This window comes from Kogia breviceps, chromosome 8, assembly GCF_026419965.1.
Source record: "Kogia breviceps isolate mKogBre1 chromosome 8, mKogBre1 haplotype 1, whole genome shotgun sequence".
Taxonomy (NCBI): Eukaryota; Metazoa; Chordata; class Mammalia; order Artiodactyla; family Physeteridae; genus Kogia; species Kogia breviceps.
Genome location: NC_081317.1, coordinates 66,268,445 through 66,287,295, shown reverse-complemented (window position 1 = coordinate 66,287,295; position 18,851 = coordinate 66,268,445). Strand labels below are relative to the sequence as shown.

Here is an 18,851-nt window from a genome sequence, read left to right as displayed (position 1 = left end):
TAAACTTGCACTTCCTCTTAAAAACTCAAACCCCAACCCAGACTATATAAAAGGAAAGGTTAACATGGGAGTAGTAGTATTTGCAGAATTAGTTCCAGAACCACTGTTTAAAAAGTATTCTTTATTTCTTCTGTCTGCTCCATCAACGGTTAAGTATTGGTAAATTCTTGAGTGGGGGAGAATACTCTGTATTAGTTGAATATTTGTTCTGAGATCTAGTTCTGGCTTTCCTTTGAATTAGACTCTTAAATGCATCAGTCAGTCGTTCTAAGACAAGCTTTCTGAATTGGGCTTAGGGTTAAACTAGATCTCAAAATCTCCCCGTATACCTTCCCCTAAGTATTCAACAGGTACATTTACAGGTCAGTTAAAAAGGTGAATTTGGGGGCTTCCCTGGTGGCGCAGTGGTTGAGAGTCCGCCTGCTGATGCAGGGGACGCGGGTTCGTGCCCCGGTCTGGGAGGATCCCACATGCCGCGGAGCGGCTGGGCCCGTGAGCCATGGCCGCTGAGCCTGCGCGTCCGGAGCCTGTGCCCCGCAATGGGAGAGGCCACAACAGTGAGAGGCCCGCGTACCGCAAAAATTAAAAAAAAAAAAAAAAGGTGAATTTGGGAATACTAGTCTTGTTAGTGACTTGCTTTTTTAAATTGCTTTATTAAATTTAGTGTTATAATTTAGAGACCTTGATTTATAAATTGGACCTGATTTCTATAAAGAGAAATGTAAGCTAGAAAACACATAGTAGTTTGAACAAGGAAGTATATATATAAAGAGGGAAAATGCTTATGAAAGTTATTTTATTTCTGTATCATATCTTAGTGAATTGTCTATGGCTAGGCAAAGTTGAAATCTTTAAACATGAGAGAGAGTTTTCATAGTGACATGAAAACTACTTATATAATCTTTCATGCTCCATAGTGTTCACATTTCAAATAGAAATGTCAGTTTACCTCAGAAACAAAAACTCTTTTTGTTTTGACTTTTTAGTAAATCATTCTGAAGTACCCTTTTTAAAGCATGGTTCAATAATTCTCTTGTTAAGACAACACTATGTGCCAGGCACTATACAAGTACTTTTCCTGAATTATCTCATGTAATCCTCATTAAACAATCAATGAAGTGGATACTTTTCTAAGTGTAAAGAGGGAATAACTGAGATTTAGAGAAGTTAATATACCTTGTGTTGAATAGGTGATAAGTGGTAGACTGAGATTCAGAAGAGCACTTACTTAGAACCACTCTACCACACTACCTCTCATTTTGAGAGAAGCATGCTTATAAAATACCTTAATGTATAAATAAGTATATATAAAATATTATGAAGCAGTTACGTTTGCATAATTAAAGAATTTTCTGTCATTCTCTCCAGTTATGTCACAGAACAGAAACCTTAAATCAGTAAACACCTGTGTGCCTTTTTCTGTAAGGAAAATGCATAACTCGCTAGCATTCAAAGGATTTTTAAACCAAATAGGTTAAACTGCTGCTTTTAACAGCGTGTCAAGGTTCTACCATGGGATTGAGATCAAATGGAAATGTCATAGCATCACTTAGAACTTGGAGGGTAACTTACGCTAGGCTACAATTTAAAAGCTCTTCTGGCAAACGTCTTAGGATAATGTCATTGCTGCCAGCATTCTTTTAAGATTTTTTGAGCTATTCTAAGCCTGTGGTGCATGCTTTTGAGTATTCTTAATTATGGCTACTGCAAATAGAAGTCACTGAAGCAATTCCGAAAAAAATCAAGTGGTATTTTTAGATTAAAGTTATTATTCTATAAAGTAACAAAACTGATTTTTTTAAATGTATTGATGTGATCTATTTCTAAAGGAATCCCCAAAATGTTTTAATGATGTGTGGGTTTTCATGGGAGAAAAGGAATAAGATTTTTTAAAATCAGATCAGAGTGTCATGTTGATCTTGAGTAGGGAGCTATAAATGAGAGGTTTAGTTTCAGAACCCTGGTGCGGTGACCAGTCTCCCCCATTGTTTTTTGGTTGTTACTGACATGTTTGCCAAAGACTTAGAATATTTCCTCTTTCTATGACTTGCAGTATTCGGAATGGATGATAATCAAAAGGAGGGCAGAAGAAGTTAGATCTTTGACTTTATTGTTTGTTGCTCTTCTCTTGTGTTAAAAGATCACTTGGTGCTTAGAAAAATGACTACAAGTATCAGCTAAAATGACTACAGATATCAGTTGATTTCACCTTTTCAAATTTATACATCATTCCTTTCTTTACATTAGTGTTTCTCAAAACGATGGTCAGCAACACTGCGGATTCACCCAGGTACCGTATTTATAATGAAGATTCCTGAGGGATACCAAATCCCACCCCCACTCCCTGCATTGGGTGGGCCTAGGGTAGAGCCCAGAAATCTGCTTTTCAGAAAGGCAGCCAGGAGCCTATTAAGTATACAGAGCATTGGTTCTCTTATAGGCTGTATAGTTTTAGTCATTAGAATCAGAATTTGCTTTGAATTCTAGGTCTTTGGTTGAGTTTTTTGCTTTGTTTTCTTTGAACTCGTTGAGCTTTAATTTCCTCATCTGTAAATACCTACTTGACCATGTTCTTTTTTTCCCCCAATAACCTTGAAAAGTATCCAGTAATAATAGTCAATTTTTCTGCTTTTCATTTATTAATAAAGCCAGGTTATTTTGGTAAGTACTTATCTTTGGCATAGGTATCTCTTAACCTGATTACATTGTTTCCGCTATTAAAACAGTTATACACCATTGTTAACATGTTGTGCAAGTGAGATTTATTTCCATGTACTATGTAAAGTCCTGCTGTAAGCAGTTTTAAGTAAGTTATTTTTGTCTGTGAGTAAGCTTTACATTTAAGGTGTGAAACTGAGTAATGTTATCTATTAGATTAAGAAATGCTTTCTTTTTGCATGTAGTATGACATTAAAGATTTGCTAAACTAGAACATGCCTCCAGGTGAATGTTGTCCTTATTTAAGCATTTTAACACCAGGAAGCCATGTTTTGAAGGAAGGTTTCAGTGATAATACTTGGCTTAACACTGTTTGAGTCTTCTAAAATGCTTAGTTAGCTTACAAGTCACCTAAGGAAATGCACTTTTACTATTTTATAACAAACGTGTTTTAAAAATTGTGCTTAATCAATTTCCCTTGAATTTAATTCCCCAGGTTTTACTCAATGATTTGTTAATTGAAAACACAATTGGTTTTTGTTAAAATGTCATATAGTTCAGGATAATCAAAAGCATGTACTCTGAAGGATATCTCTAAAAGACATCTAAAGAGTATTTGGAGCAATGAAAATGTTACTGGGAAAACAAGCTTAAGGATATTTAAGGCTTATCTGAGAATATAGACTTCATAACACCAAAGTGTTTCTAAATTCTCAAAGATGCAGAGTAGCTAACTAGAATAATCTTATACCTGTATTGGGGTAATACCTTGACTTCAGGTTCTAAGAACAGAAGCTCATGTAGAATAAGAGGAAAAAAGGACCCTAGTCTTATCCTTACATAGCTGTATGTGGGCTCTTGGCACAGTGTAGTCAGCTTCGGTATGTTCCTTCCTCTCTGCTTCAGGTCTTTGGGGATATCTTGAGCCCTGTTTTAGAAGTTTTTCAAGCTTCCAACACTTCACAAAATGTTTCATACAGTCTCCTGCAGTTTTTGCCAGTGCAAACACTGGAAGAAGTCAGCGCTTGGACCAATTTGTAGAATTTTCAGTGGTTATCTTCAGCCATACATTAGACTTCATGGGAGGCAGGGAATGCTGTGTTGGAGGCTGCCTATACTTAAAAAGACTTTCTCTTGCGTACTTGTGTAAGTAACAGTGGAGCTAACTACAAGTTTCTTCGTTTTAAGAAATCCAAAAGCATAATCTTTAAAACGCCTTTTTCTTATTACCTCTGTATAGAATTCTTTGTTCCCACTTAACTACCCTAAAACACAGTGGTCACAGTTTATTACATTTTATTAAGAGCTTTAGTTATACAAAAGATTTTTCTATTTAATGAGTTGCATGTTTCCAAACATCTGTAGGCCTGGTATATCCTCCCAAACACACTAAAGTTTGAACGTGGTATCTGCTTCTCAATGAAAACTTGCTATTTTATAGTGTAAGTTCTGTGATAGAAATATGCACAACTAGCTTTTAGAGTACCTAAAGTTCTGAGATTATAAGGTAGAGAAGATAGTTCTGTATTCCTGAAGGAGGACCACAGGATACCAAGGATAAGGAGGTACAAAATACAGGGTTACTTGAGGGTAGATTAGTATGGCTGGAGTGTAGGAGGTATATGGTGAGTAGTAAGAAATGAAACTAAAGGTGAATAAAGATTTCAAGTTAAACATGGCAGATTAAGTTGCATGTTTGTCTCCACTCCTTCTTACACCCTCCTAGAAGACAGTAAAAGAATAAATGCATAAACCCCCAAGGACAAAAAATATGATAGAAGTAAGACACAGAAGAGAAAGCAACAATTTTGGAAGGTAAGAAGCTAATGGGTAAATGATGCCTAACTTAGGCCAGAAAAAGCTGAAACCTAAGGATAAGCCAACAACAAGCAAGTAAATTGACATCGAAGAACCTTTGGAAGGTTCAGACCTTGGATTTACCAGGTACTTTGGACGTAGGCATATGGAATAAAACTGAGAAGAAGAGGATTGGTTTATTTATATGAAAGAGCATTTTAATCACTTCCACCCCACTCAAGGCTTAAATCAAGAAAGAGGAAAACATGGTATTCAGGAAATAGGATTCAATGCAGGAAAGAGTAAAAGGAGATCCCAGCTTGTCTAAGCCTGAAGAGCAAGTTTTCCAGATTAGAATAGGACAGAGGTTTCTAGAAGATGTTTTGCAACCCAGAACACTAGTAGAGTACCTGAAATGTCTGGACGTAGAAGAGTTTTAACAACTGTGGCAGAATGGGGATGATTAACATGTACGTGGAAAATTAAGGAAGTAGCAACCAAAAAGAAGAGTTAAGTACTCAGCAGAAAACAAAGTTGTGAAAGGATTTATAATCAAAGCATACTTCATTAGTTAGCTATGAACACTTACTTAGTCAACATGTAAAAAAATATATTGTAAAAAATACTGAGTTTTACAAACAACTGGGTTTGTATAACGTGCTTAAGAGCAAGAAATTTTGTCAATCCTTGCAAGATTATAAGTCCTAGAGCCAGGTGATCAGAGTTTGAGTCATGTCTCTGCTTCTTACTCCTGTCGAAGTAAGTTAACTTCTGTGCCACATCTGTAAAATGGGGATAGCATATTGCCTACCTCTATCCTAAGAGGTAAATATGTTAACACTTAGAGCAGTGCCTTGTGTTAGTAATTATAAGGAAGAAGAGATGGAGGCAAATGAGCTGTACATCAGGGATGGGTAGAATAACAGTTTGAAGTAAAAAGCAATGTGTAAGCATGTTACTTTAAAATATGGTGGAAAATAAAAGAAATAGCTAAAAGTTAAACAGTTGCATCAGGGGAATAGTAATCAGTGTGGTGGACTGGGGCAGGAGCCTGCTTGTCCTCATTGTAAGCCTTGAGTGTTAACTTAGAGTTTTGTACTCTTGTGGGAAAACTTCAAAAAGTGGGAAGAGGCTTTTGTTTGGATTTTAGCTTGAAGCACAGAGCATTTTATTTTTTAGTGTAGAAGTCTTTAAACTTAAGCAGAGGTTGAGAGAAAGAACTCATCACCTAGCTTCAATCATTATGAACTCCTGGCCAATCTTGTTTAATCCATACCAGCATCCCCAAGCACCACCACTGGATTATTTTGAAGCAAGTCCCAAACCTTAAGTCTTTTCAACCAGAAATAGCCTTAGCAGCTGTGGTGGACACAGTGCTCAGATCTTCAAGACAGAACTTGCTGACCTGCAAGGAATGAATGCAGTTAACTGATAACTTTTAGCCACAGCACTTTTGATATCTGTGACAGTGTTTGAGCCAAAGCCACACTCTTTCTTGGCATCCTCCAGCTGGTGACTAAGTGTGGCAGCAGTTCTAGGGCCTGGCAATTATGCCCAACATTGCTCCAGAGCTCACGATTGGATTGGCGAATATTTTGTTTGTATCACACTCTCATGTTTCTCCTGCGCAATGCTCTTTTCTTCTCCTTTCAAAGTGTAAGACAGCATCGTGGTCTAAGGGCTATTGCTTCCTAGTCCTACTCTTTCTCCCTATTTTTCGTAGGTTCATCCTGATCTTGACATCTATTTTCTCAGTTGAATACTCTAAAAGGATACTTTTTAAAGTGTGCAGAAGACAGCTAACATCAGGCCAGAGATTTACTACTCTTTAAAAGGTCTGTGTGTGGTTGACCTTTGGCTGGTGTTGGGGAACTTAACTTTCAGGAGGATTCTCATCATTCCTTGATAAAAATGGTTCACTTTGCATAAACTCTGAAAAAAAAATGATTTATGCCGAACACCTGCTTCTGGGAGTCTGGAATTTTGGTATGTGCTAGACATTGAATGCTTATGTGATGAATCCCTAATAAAAATCTTGAGCATTCTTCACTGTACACCCCTGGTAGTAACATTACACACATGTTGTCGTAATATGTGGCTGGACATATTAAGCACATTTTGTGTGACTACTGGGAGCAGACTCCTTGAACTTGCACCTGATTTCCTCTAGACTTGATTGCATGTGCCTTTTTCCTTTGCTGAATTTGCTTTGTATCCTTTCATTGTAGTAAATCATAGCCATGGGAAGAACTATGTGCTCTCCTGTGAGAATGAGTCACTGATACTGGGGTGGGGACCCTAAAGCATTAAAAAAAAAAAAATCCACATGAAATTTACAATAATTCCTTAAAATCAAATAACCAGTCAATGTTCAGACTGACTTGGTTTTTAAAAATATACTTGGGATTTACAGATAAGGATCAAAATTAAGATCCACCCATTGCATGTAGTTGATAGGTTAAGTCTCAACCTACAGGTTTCCCCTCTTCTTTCTTCCTTGCTATTTATTTGTACAAGACAAGTAACAGTTTATTCAGTTTTCCCAGTCTCAACTTTACTGATTACATTTCTGTAGTGGTATTTAACATGTTCCTCTGTTAATGTTAGTTTCCTGAAAGTTTATACAGTCTTCCCTTGGTATCCATGGAGGATTGGTTCCAGGACCTCCACGTATACCAAAATCCATGGATGCTCAAGTCCCTTATATAAAATGACATATTTGCATATAACCTATGCATATCCTCTTGTATACTTTAAATCATGTCAGATTACTTATAATACCTAATACAATGTAAATGCTATATAAATAGTTGCTTGAGCCTGGCAAATTGAACTGCTTTTTGGAACTTTCTGGGGTTTTTTTTCTGAATATTTTCGATCAGTGGTTGGTTGACTCTGGATGCAGAACCCATGAGTATGGGGGGACGACTGTACTTAGAGGCTTGATTGGTTTTAAATTTCATTATTTGATAAGACTAGTTTAGAGATGGTGTTTATTTACCTATTACATGGCGTTGGGAGGCACATAATACCTGCTTCTTTCTCTTTTTGTGGTAAGATTTGGCTGTTGTCAGCCTGACACATCCATTGTGAAATTTGCTGCCAGCTTTTAATAGTTTTAGTAGCCATTAATCTTTACCTACAGCCACTGTTTTATGAAATGTAGTAAAAATAGTGATACCTCATTCTCTCCTTCATTTATTAGCTATAATTTTTTCATAAGGAGCTTTCCTCAACAAGCAGTTGGTTCATATACAAAAGGTAGAATAAACTATTGATTCTTGAACTTTTTCAGTGTTCAGAATGAATAAATTCCTAGCATCCTCCAGAGGTTGGTCAGTGAGATTTTTACTAAGTCTCATTATGAACTAATGGATTTTAATACTTGTTTTTTTACTCTAACTCAATTCTTTTTGGTGCCCAGATTGTCTCATCTCTGGCCTGTGGAGGCTCCTTCAAGTTGAACCTGACATAATGAGGGTTTCTTTGCATTCAGGTACAATAGGATGTCCCAAGCTCTTCTATTTCCTGCCCAGGCCTGGATTCAGCCATTTCTTTAAGGAGTCCTTGTTCTTTTTGTAAGAGCATATAGTCAGCTGTTCATTGATACTTGTATTGATCATGTTTCTAGGTCTTAATGCTGGAAACAGCTAGGAAATGTTTGTATTGATATTTCCAAATTATTTTAGAGTTGAGGTTATTTAATATCCTTAATCTCTTATTTTTTTCTCTTATCTTGAAAATCATGGTTTCTATTAATGTCACCACTGACTTGTTTTATTCTACTCATATGATGGTTTCAGACTAACAGTACTAATATTGCAAACAATATGATTAGTGAAAAGTTGGTATGTTTTTTACTTTGTCCTTAGTAAATAGGTATAACCCCACTAGGAATGTATAGTTAGTGTATTTTCAAGTCACTTATAATGGTATTTCTCAGTAGTTAAGCCACTTTTTTCATTTTGCTTTTGGTTTTTAGGAATTTCTCACATTTTGTAAATTCTTTTTTAATAATCAAGTGAAACATTAAACGATCCTATAGGTAAAACTTCAAAAAAAGTACATTAAGAAAAAGTGTCCATCTTGGTTCCTTCTACCCTATTTCTTACCTCTTTGAAGTAACTAAATGAATTTTTGTTTATCCTTCTGTCTCAAAATATATGTATGTATGTGTGATTACTTGTATACTCACAAATACATACGCACTTACATATGTACACGTACAAGTATGTATTTCCACACACACTCATTAGGTAGAAAGCACACATAAATACTGTTTGCATCTTGGTCTTTTTTTTTAGTTAATGTCTCTCCATAGCAGATGTCATACTCCTTTTTACAGGAGAATAATATTCCATTATATAATTGTATGATATAGTAAGTAGTTTCCTATTATGGACATTTGATTATTTCTAGTCCTGCTGTTACAGATAGTACAGCTATAAATAGCCTTGTGTATGTGTCTTCCTGGGTTTTTTTGTTACTTATGTTTGGGATAGATTTCTAGAAGTGGAATTCCTGGATCAAAAGGTAAATATATAGGCAATTTTGCTGTGTATTGCCAAATTCCCCTCTATAAGGAGACAGTACTACTTTGTATTCCCATCAGCAATGTAAGAATGCCTGTTTTCCCACAGCCTATGAACAAATTGTTATCAGGCATCACAAAATGTTTTAAGCAGATCTGTGTTTTAGAATCTTTGGCAAAGGTATAATGGAGTCTAAGGTGTAATCCTAAAGACAGGGAGATGTGTTGGCCTTGACAGTAGTCTCAGAGAAATGCAGGCCTTCACTAAGGGTGCAGAGTTACATTAAAGAAGTGTTAACAGTAGGAGGACTACATAACTGGATGGAGGAATTGGGGATAACTCCAATTTCTGGGAGTATGAAAATTTAGAGAATATCGAGCATCAGCAGATTATGGGATGGGGGAATTTCTTGAATTTGAGGTGCTCCTGGGACATACGTGTTAGAGATGTAGTTGGATATGTGAATCTGAAGAGAGAATTTTGGGTTAAAACAGAGCTTCTGAGTCATCACTCTATGTGATGTTAAGATATGTGTAGATGAAGATGCCCAAGAAAAGAATAATAGTGATATTTGAGTCTGGGCGTGCTCTTGACTTTGGTAAAAGTAGTTTTTGGGTCCCTTTTATATCTTTTTATACAGCAACTGACTTATCTCTGGGTAGCATTAGAAAAAGTATACTTCACTTTCATGACTTTTACACACTTAGTGTACACATAAAGATGATGTATTCATATGCTCTACTTCTATAATTCTGTTCTGAAATCATACTTAGTTTCAGGGCAAACAGCTTAAATTCCTTTGCTCTGATGTAGGCAATGATTTATTTTAACTCATCTCCAATAAACATGATTTTAAAAGTTTGTTACAAATATTTCCATTCCTGATAACTAATTTTGGCAATCATAGGTAAAAAGAGAGCTTTTTACCAGTGAAATACGCTATTTTTACTGTTAATCATACAGGAATATATGATAACGTCATGATGTAAAAATCACAATACAGCTGAGAAAAGGATCTCATCTAAAAGAATAGTTTTCTATCCTTTATGGCCTTAAGAATATTTAGTCAGGAAACAAATTCACAACTTTAGAATTAGAAAAGCCCTAAAATATCTAGTTATAAGTCTTCTCCATTTTAGTTCTCAAAACAGCCATATGAGGTAGTTACCATTAGGTACATTTTACACATGAGAGGTAGTCATGTGTAAACTAAACACATATAAAACAGCGAAGTTTAGTAACTTTCCCAAGCATACACGGTGGTAGGAAGCTAAAATGGAATTTAAACCCAGGAAGGTTAAAATAGAACAGATGTTGAGTGAAGGAGACCAGTATGATAAAGGATTCAAAACCTAACGTAAGTTGAAGGAAATTCACTTGAAATGTTTTATACTTAGAAGATAGAGGGGCTTCCCTGGTGGCTCAGTGGTTGAGAGTCCACCTGCCGATGCAGGGGACAAGGGTTTGTGCCCCGGTCCGGGAAGATCCCACATGCCGCGGAGCAGCTGGGCCCGTGAGCCATGGCCGCTGAGCCTGTGCGTCTGGAGCCTGTGCTCCGCGATGGGAGAGGCCACAACAGTGAGAGGCCCGTGTACCGCAAAAAAAAAAAAAAAAAAAAAAAAAAGAAGATAGAGGAGGGCAGGGTGACAGACTTAAGAGTGTCAAGGATTAGGTCTTTCGTGGAGAGAGTATATAGATTTCTTCATGGCACTTAAGCTATGGAACTCATTCTGTGTTTATCTTTGATCCACTATCAAGTATATTCTCTTTCCTATGTCAGAGCTATGTGAAGACAGAATGGTTTTTCTTAGGGTTAAAGCTGACCTCTCATCACTTACCATCTGAGCAGAGGTTGCATGGTTATTTGGGAGGCTTGTGGTAAAGGGGAATTATAGTACTGAGAGGGTAAATGGACCAGATCGTTTCTGAGGCCCCTTGCTAATCCTGAGATTTTTCTTTCCCCAATTAACTAAAATTTGAAGAAACTCGATTAAATTGAGTGATTAAAATTCTACCCAGGGTTAATATCCATTTATTATAAATGAGTTAGATATACTGTGAGTGTCTTAGGCCTGCATAGTACTTGTTTGATTTGGAAGAGCCAAGGCTAACTGCAAGAGCTGCTTCCAACTTCAGGTGCACTTAACTTTTGAGTAGGCCACTCAGTTGGTTAAGGGTTAATGGTCTCTTCCCTTAGTTTTCTACATTGTTAATGCTGTCACAGAATGGTGTGATATTTAACTATTCTTGTGTTTCTGCAGCACAGTAGCTTATCAAACTTGAGTATGCTTGAGAATTTCTGAGATTTGTGAAAATAGATCACTGGGCCTCACTCCCGGTGTTTCTGAGTCAGATCAGAAGTGGAGCCTAAGAGTCTGCATTTATAGCATGTTCACAGATGGAACCACCGGTTTGAGAACCACTGCTATAGTAGTTTGGCCTTTCCCAGTAGATTGAGTTTTCCAATAGCAGGAAACAGATATTACTCATTTCTTTGTCCCTCTACTAGCAAGCAATACATAAAGACAACAGATCTTAATTTTATAGAAACCATTGTGGACTGTTACATTGCTGTTTTTGGTCTATGGATACCAGATGTTAGGCCAAAAAATGAGGAACCTTGTAAAGCTTTAAGTTTGGGTCAAGTTTAGGTTTGTTAAGCTTACATTTTGAAATTCAAGTAAGATCAAGATTCTGCTAATTTCTTTCACATGGTTCTACTTTCTGATACATACAAAATTCCAGGATTTTTTGCTCTTGTTTTTTCATTTTGCCATTACTAGGCAGCTAGCTACATGTAAGAACTGAAATCTTATCTTTCTCTTTCTGGAAAAATGGAAGCCATTGAAAATGTACTAGGTTTATGTTCTTAGTATGTGTAAAACAAATGGCAGAACTTGATGAACTGGTTCCAAGATCAGGAGGAAGTCAGCATCTAGTCTTATTAAAGTAATTTTTAAATATGGGTTAAGAAAATGTGGAAAAGAAGAAATTGGGTTTTTTACTTACTCCTACTCTTTATTCCCTATCACCACCACCACCCCCAAGCTAGCAAAGAATGACTTACTAAGATTTTAGCAAGACTTGTTTATTCTGGCAGTTAAAATCAGGAATAAATATCATTTACTTTAAGTGCCATTAAGAATAATATGATTAGGGCTTCCCTGGTGGCGCATTGGTTGAGAGTCCGCCTGCTGATGCAGGGGACATGGCTTTGTGCCCCGGTCCGGGAAGATCCCACATGCTGCGGAGCGGCTAGGTCCGTGAGCCATGGCCACTGATCCTGCACATCTGGAGCCTGTGCTGCACGACAGGAGAGGCCACAACAGTGAGAGGCTCGCGTACCGCAAAAAAAAAAAAAAAAAATTAGGTTTTTATACATGTTGCATATAGTTTTAGTCTTCCTTGGTGATAAGCATAAGCAGTGTTCTATGATTCTTTTTTCTCTCTTCTCAGATATCCGGAAAGTGGTACTGTAGAAATAAATGTCAAGGATCTTCGACCACGAGCTAGAACCACTTTGAAGTGGAACGAACTAAATGTCGGTGATGTGGTAATGGTTAATTACAATGTAGAAAGTCCTAGTAATAGAGGATTTTGGTTTGATGCAGAAATTACCACACTGAAGACGATCTCAAGGACCAAAAAAGAACTTCGTGTGACTGTTTTCTTGGGGTAAGATTCTCTTCACTGATGCCATTTAATTACTGAATTAAGGAGTATAATTTTTAGATATTAAGCACATGCTCTTTAGTTAAAAAAAAAAAAGATGGAATCTATGAAAGATGGAAATTTCCATACTACAGGAAAACTTTTAAATAAATTCTTGAGAATTTTTTATTAAGAATGGCCCTTAAATCTCCATTGCTACTTTTTTTTTTTTTTTTTTTTTTCCATTGCTACTTTAAGGCTGGAGGTATTATTTGAAAGCACCTTGGAAATAATTGAATATCTTTTTAGAGAAATTCTTGCCTACCACACAGGATTCTCCTAGGTTAAACCAGTAATATACAAAAGCATTTCAATAGCTATGGTTGCTATGAGGATCTACGTTGATATAACACCAGTGAATGTCTACCTAAGCAGCTGTCTGCTGGACTTGGAAGACTAGCAAAAATTTTCTTTTATAGTAATTTTCTTTAAGAACTTAAAACAAGCTTAATGAAGAGAATTCAGAATGTAAAATGTCACCCAAGATTATTACTCAGATATTTCCATTGTTAATTCTTTAAGAAATATTTTTAGATGTTTCCTTCAAGTGATAAAGTACTATGCATTATTTCAAAGCTACCTTTTTACACTTGGGGAAGTAGTATCAACATCATTTTGTGTTCAGTTCTTCTGAATAAACTGTATTGGATAGTCACTAATTTACTTTTTTAAAAAGCCTGTTAAAAGTATTTCCAGTTCTTTATTATGATGTTTACGTAAACAACTTTGTGTATATGTTTTTGTGCATTTCTTTTCTTTAGAATGAATTATTAGAAGTACATTTGTTGTGCTGAGCATTGGGGATACTAGAAAGACCCTGACAGTTTTCTTTTACTTAAGGGAAGCAGCCAAACTAACATTCTTGTCAAGTTCTGGTTAACTGATTATATATATAATGGACATATATTATCATATCTGTTATAACATGGAGGTGACAAATCTAAGATCAAGCATCTGCTTATGATTAATAATATAAAGCAGGGGTTGGTAAACTATGGCCCACTGGATACCTGTTTTATGAAAATAAAGTTTTATTGGAACACAGTGATCCCCATTTATGTATTGGCCATGGCTGGTTTTTTGTGTGTATGCTCAACAGCATTGTTGAGTGGTTGCACATGAGGCTTACAGAATCTTGAACTACTTACTCTCTGACCCTTCATGGAAAATGTTTGCTGACTCCTAAGATAAAGAAAAAGAATGTTGTGAGCTTATCTTTTAGAAAACAGTTTCAGAAATTTGTACAAACACAAGTGTGATTCTATTGCCAGGCTAAGGACGTAACAATTAACAGTTCTAAGCAACTTGAAATTCTGATATGGATACGTATCATGAAGGAAAGGAGAAAGCATCTACATAAATTAGTTATCTAGGGATTCTTATAATGTTTTTGAGTGTAGGAAGTGGAAAGAAGCATGTATACACAATGGGAAGAGATAATACTCATAACATTGACCTAAAAAAGCTTGCTCTTTAAAACATGTTTTCCTGAGTAGTTCTGAGGTACAGTTAGAGTGGAGCAATCTGGCTTTAGGGACTAGAACTAAGATTGAGTGGAAATTATAGATAGGCAAATATTGGCTCATGAGAAAACGATTATATGATGGCTATCTCAAAGTAAAACACACTGTCCTATAAAGGATTATGTTTGCTGTCATTTAGGTTTTTACTAGACATGTTAGGGATACAAGAGTCAAAAAGGAGTCACTGTAGCTTGTGGATGGGAATTTGTTTTCTTTTTTTTTTTTTTTTTTTTTTTTTTTGCGGTATGCGGGCCTCTCACTGTTGTGGCCTCTCCCGTTGCGGAGCACAGGCTCCGGACGCGCAGGCCTAGCGGCCACGGCTCACAGACTTAGTTGCTCCGCGGCATGTGGGATCTTCCCGGACCAGGGCACGAACCCGTGTCTCCTGCATCGGCAGGTGGACTCTCAACCACTGCGCCACCAGGGAAGCCCGGGAATTTGTTTTCATTGTTAGAAATCTTTTCCCTTCACTGGAAAGAGTGGATAAATAACCAAGGGGAAAGTATAAATATATTCTGCTGTTGATAGTTTGGGGCTGTTACAAGCAGTGCTGCCATGACATTATACCTCTGTCCTGGTGCTTATGTGTGTTAGTTTCTGTAGGATGTGTCTCATCTAGAAGTAGAATTGCTGGGTTGTAGAAGTTGTGCATCTTTAACTTTAACAGATAGGACCAAATATTTAAGTGGTTGTACCAGATTGCACTTCCACAGTAGTATGAGAGTTCCCATTGCTCTGCATTCTTTTTTTTTTTTTTTTTTTTTTTGTGGTTCGCGGGCCTCTCACTGTTGTGGCCTCTCCCGTTGCGGAGCATAGGCTCAGCGGCCATGGCTCACGGGCCCAGCTGCTCCGCAGCATGTGGGATCTTCCCGGACCGGGGCACGAACCCGTGTCCCCTGCATCGGCAGGCGGACTCTCAACCACTGCGCCACCAGGGAAGCCCCTGGCATCATTTATTGAAAAGCCCATTTTCCCCTCATTGATCTTCAATATCACCTCATCATGTATCTTTACATTTGATGCATCCATCTGGTCTCTATTCTGTATCATTGGTCTGTTTTGAGTGTCCTTATATAAGTTCCACACTTTCATAATATGATAGAGCAGGTCCTCCTACCTTGTGCTTCAATAGTTCTTCTCTGTTCTTAGCTCTGTGTACTTTCATTCGAGTTTTCCAGTCATTTTGGTAATTTCTACATAAAAACCATTGGGAATTTGATAGGTACTACATTAAATCTAATCCATGGGTGTGGTTTCTCTCCATTTACTTAGGTCTTTATTATGATTTTTTCATGTTTTTATTAGGTGGAACCATATGAAATGTTTTTATAGATTCAAAATATTTGAGTGTTGGCCATTATATGGTTCAGCCTGATATAATTCTCTCCAGAGGCCTGATCTTATGTGTCTGTTATCCTTATTTAACCTCAGATACCATTTGTTATTATAAATCCTTTTTAAATTTCATTTTTCTCTTTGTTAACTGGTATATAAATAACCTTTGATTTTTGGACCCATTAGCCTTACTAGAGTTAATAATTTTAATTCACATGTAGATCGTTACAGGATTTTTATAATTGTAATCTGTGAATTATGACATTTTTGTGTTGTATTTTTCCTTTGATTGCTAACTTTTGTCTTCATTCACCAGTTGCCTGTTAGTACATTGCTGAAAGGAGGTGGTGAGAGCAGGCATCTTTTTTTTCTCCTGATATCTCTTTGAAAATTTTACCAATAATTATAATGTTTGACAGGTATTTTGTAGGTATGCTTTCCTGGATTTGGTTTGACAGTATTTTGTATAGGATTTTTGCATTTAGGTTAATGAGTGAAATTTGTATATTAACTTTCCTATCTTAGCTATCCTTTCCAAATTACGTTGGTTTTATAAAATTATCGTGTGCTATAATATTTTTCTATTTTATGGTAGAGTTTTGTGTCCTTTTCTTGATTGTTAAAACTTCTCAGTGAAGTCCTTTGGGGCTGAGTTTTCTTTGTGGGAAGGTTTTTTGATTTCTGTAATGATTATAGAACTATTCAGATTTTCTATTCTTGAAATAGGATTTAATTTTCTAGTAACTTTTTTTTTTTTTGGTATGCGGGTCTCTCACTGCTGTGGCCTCTCCCGCTGAGGAGCACAGGCTCCAGACGCACAGGCCCAGCGGCCATGGCTCCTGGGCCCAGCCGCTCCGCGGCATGTGGGATCCTGTCATCTTCTATGTCTTTCATCAGCATCTTACAGTTTTCGGAGTACAGGTCTTTTGCCTCCTTAGGTAGGTTTATTTCTAGGTATTTTATTCTTTTTGATGTGATGGTAAATGGGATTGTTTCTTCAATTTCTCTTTCTGATCTTTTGTTAGTGTATAGAAATGCAACAGATTTCTGTATATTAATCTTGTACCTGCAACTTTACCAAATTCATTGATGAGCTCTAGTCATTTTCTGGTAGCACCTTTAGGATTTTCTATGTATAGTATCATGTCATCTGCAGACAGTGACAGTTTTACAATTCTTTTCCAATTTGGATTCTTTTTATTTCCTTTTCTTTTCTGATTGTCGTGGCTAAGACTTTCAAAACTATGTTGAATAAAAGTGGTGAGAGTGAGCATCCTTGTCTCATTCCTGATCTTAGAGGAAATGCTTTCAGCTTTTCACTGAGTACTATGTTAGCTGTAGGTTTGTCATAAATGGGCTTTATTATGTTGGGGTATGTTCCCCCTATGCCCACTTTCTGGAGAGTTTTTATCATAAATGTGTGTTGTATTTTGTCAAAAGCTTTTTCTGCATCTGTTGAGATGATCATATTTTTATTCAATTTGTTGATGTGGTGTATCACATTGACTGATTTGCAGATACTGAAAAATCCTTGCATCCTTGGGATAAATCCCACTTGATCATGGTGTATACTAGACATTTACAAAAAAACTAATGTTCAGCTTTGATCCTCTCTATTGCATTGAAGGTGCAAAGGAAGAAACAGAGGACATGATTTGTAATCTGCCTTGGAGATTTGATAAGGGAACTTGGAGTTAAAGTTCATGCTTGTATCTAATTTTTAATTTGTGAGTACCAAAAAGTGAATATGCTTAAACTATAATTCTAGTTAACAAAATTCCATTTTTAACTTGCCATTTTCTGTTTCTATTTTAGCTTTGAAGAAAATTCAAAACAGAAGTCTAGGGTTTAAAACAGTTTTTCAAAACTTTGGTCACTTACTCTTGTATATTTAATACCATATGAAATTATACTAGATTAGATATTCCTAAGTAGAATTTGAATCCTATAGCAAAAAAAAATTTTTAACCTTACTAAAACTATGGATGTACTTAACTGTATTTTGTGTCATTTTTTAGGGTTTTATTTACTAAGTTTTATCCATACTTGTTTATCATGACATCTCTAGTGATCTTATTATTGAATGTACCATTCTTACAGACTAGGAACTTGATGTCCATATCAAGTTATAAATCAAAGTTCACTGTATTCCAACCATATTGGCCTCATTGTATTGCTTAATCATATAAACACGCTCCTGTTTCAGAGCTTTTGCACATACTGTTTCCTCTGACTGGTCTACTCCGCACAGATATTCATTTGGCTTACTTTGTCTTTTGTTTTATTTCTTTATTCAAATATCACTTTGAAAGACAGCTTTCTGGATCACGCTATGTAAAATCATACAGACAGACAGATACCAGGCACAGGTGTGTGTATATATGATTGAATTCTCCCTTAGTCTAACTTATTTTTCTTTATGATACTGATTATCACCTGACATTTATTATTTTCTCTTGCCCTACTTGTATTAGTTTCCTGTTGTTGCTATAACAAATTACCACAGGCTTAGTGGCTTAAATAATAGAACTTACTATTTTACAGTTCTGTAGGTCAGAAATCTTATGAGTTTCACTGGGCTAAAAGCAGTGTCGGCAGGGATGTGTTCCTTTTTGGAGACTGAAGGAAAATTGACTTCCTTGCCTTTTTCAGATTTTAGGGGCCTCCCCAATTCCTTGGCCTGTGGCCTGCTTCTGCATGTTTAAAGCCAACAAAATTGTATCTTTGACTGTTCATTTGTAGTCACATCTTCATCAGGCTCTTTCTTCTTCCCTTTTCTACTTTTCAAGGCCCCTGTGATTACATTGGGCCTATCTAGATAATCCTATTTAAAGGTCATTAACAAAGTTGCTTTTGCCATATAAGGTAACATACTCACAGGTTCCTGGGCTTAGGACATAGATGTCTTTGGGGCCTATTATTCTGCCAAGCATACCACTGGAATGTTAATGCTTTGATTTTGTTGTTGTTTTTGTTTGCTTCTGTGTGTCAGGCCCTGTTCTAAGCACTAGTTAAAATAAATGTTCAGTAAATACAATATTTCATAGAATCTGAAATTAACGGTTTTCCATATTTTAACATCTCTGAAATTATGATGTATCTTAAAATTGCTATTGGACTGACTAAAGTTGGGTTCTTTGAGATATTTGAGTTTACTTCTGCTAGTCACCTTGGAGTGCCATCTCACTTGAAGTTAAATTTTCTGCTTGAGCTTTTTTAAACCACACAGGTAGTATGAATTCATATCTGCAAACCACAAGGTATGCCTGTGGTTCAACTCTCTGGATACTTTTTC

General features: G+C 36.5%; 1 protein-coding gene across 2 annotated transcripts in view; it reads left to right on the top strand.

Annotated features, from left to right (window-relative positions):
- The window catches only part of UHRF2 (ubiquitin like with PHD and ring finger domains 2), a 73,747-nt gene that overhangs the window by 21,805 nt on the left and 33,091 nt on the right, over positions 1-18,851 (top strand). For both annotated transcript variants that reach the window (XR_009336945.2, XM_059071863.2), the window contains exon 4: positions 12,444-12,662. Coding sequence is in view for 1 of the 2 variants with exons in the window: in XM_059071863.2 (XP_058927846.1) it covers positions 12,444-12,662 (219 nt within the window). In the remaining variant the exon portion in view is untranslated. The remainder of the gene's footprint in view (positions 1-12,443; positions 12,663-18,851) is intronic.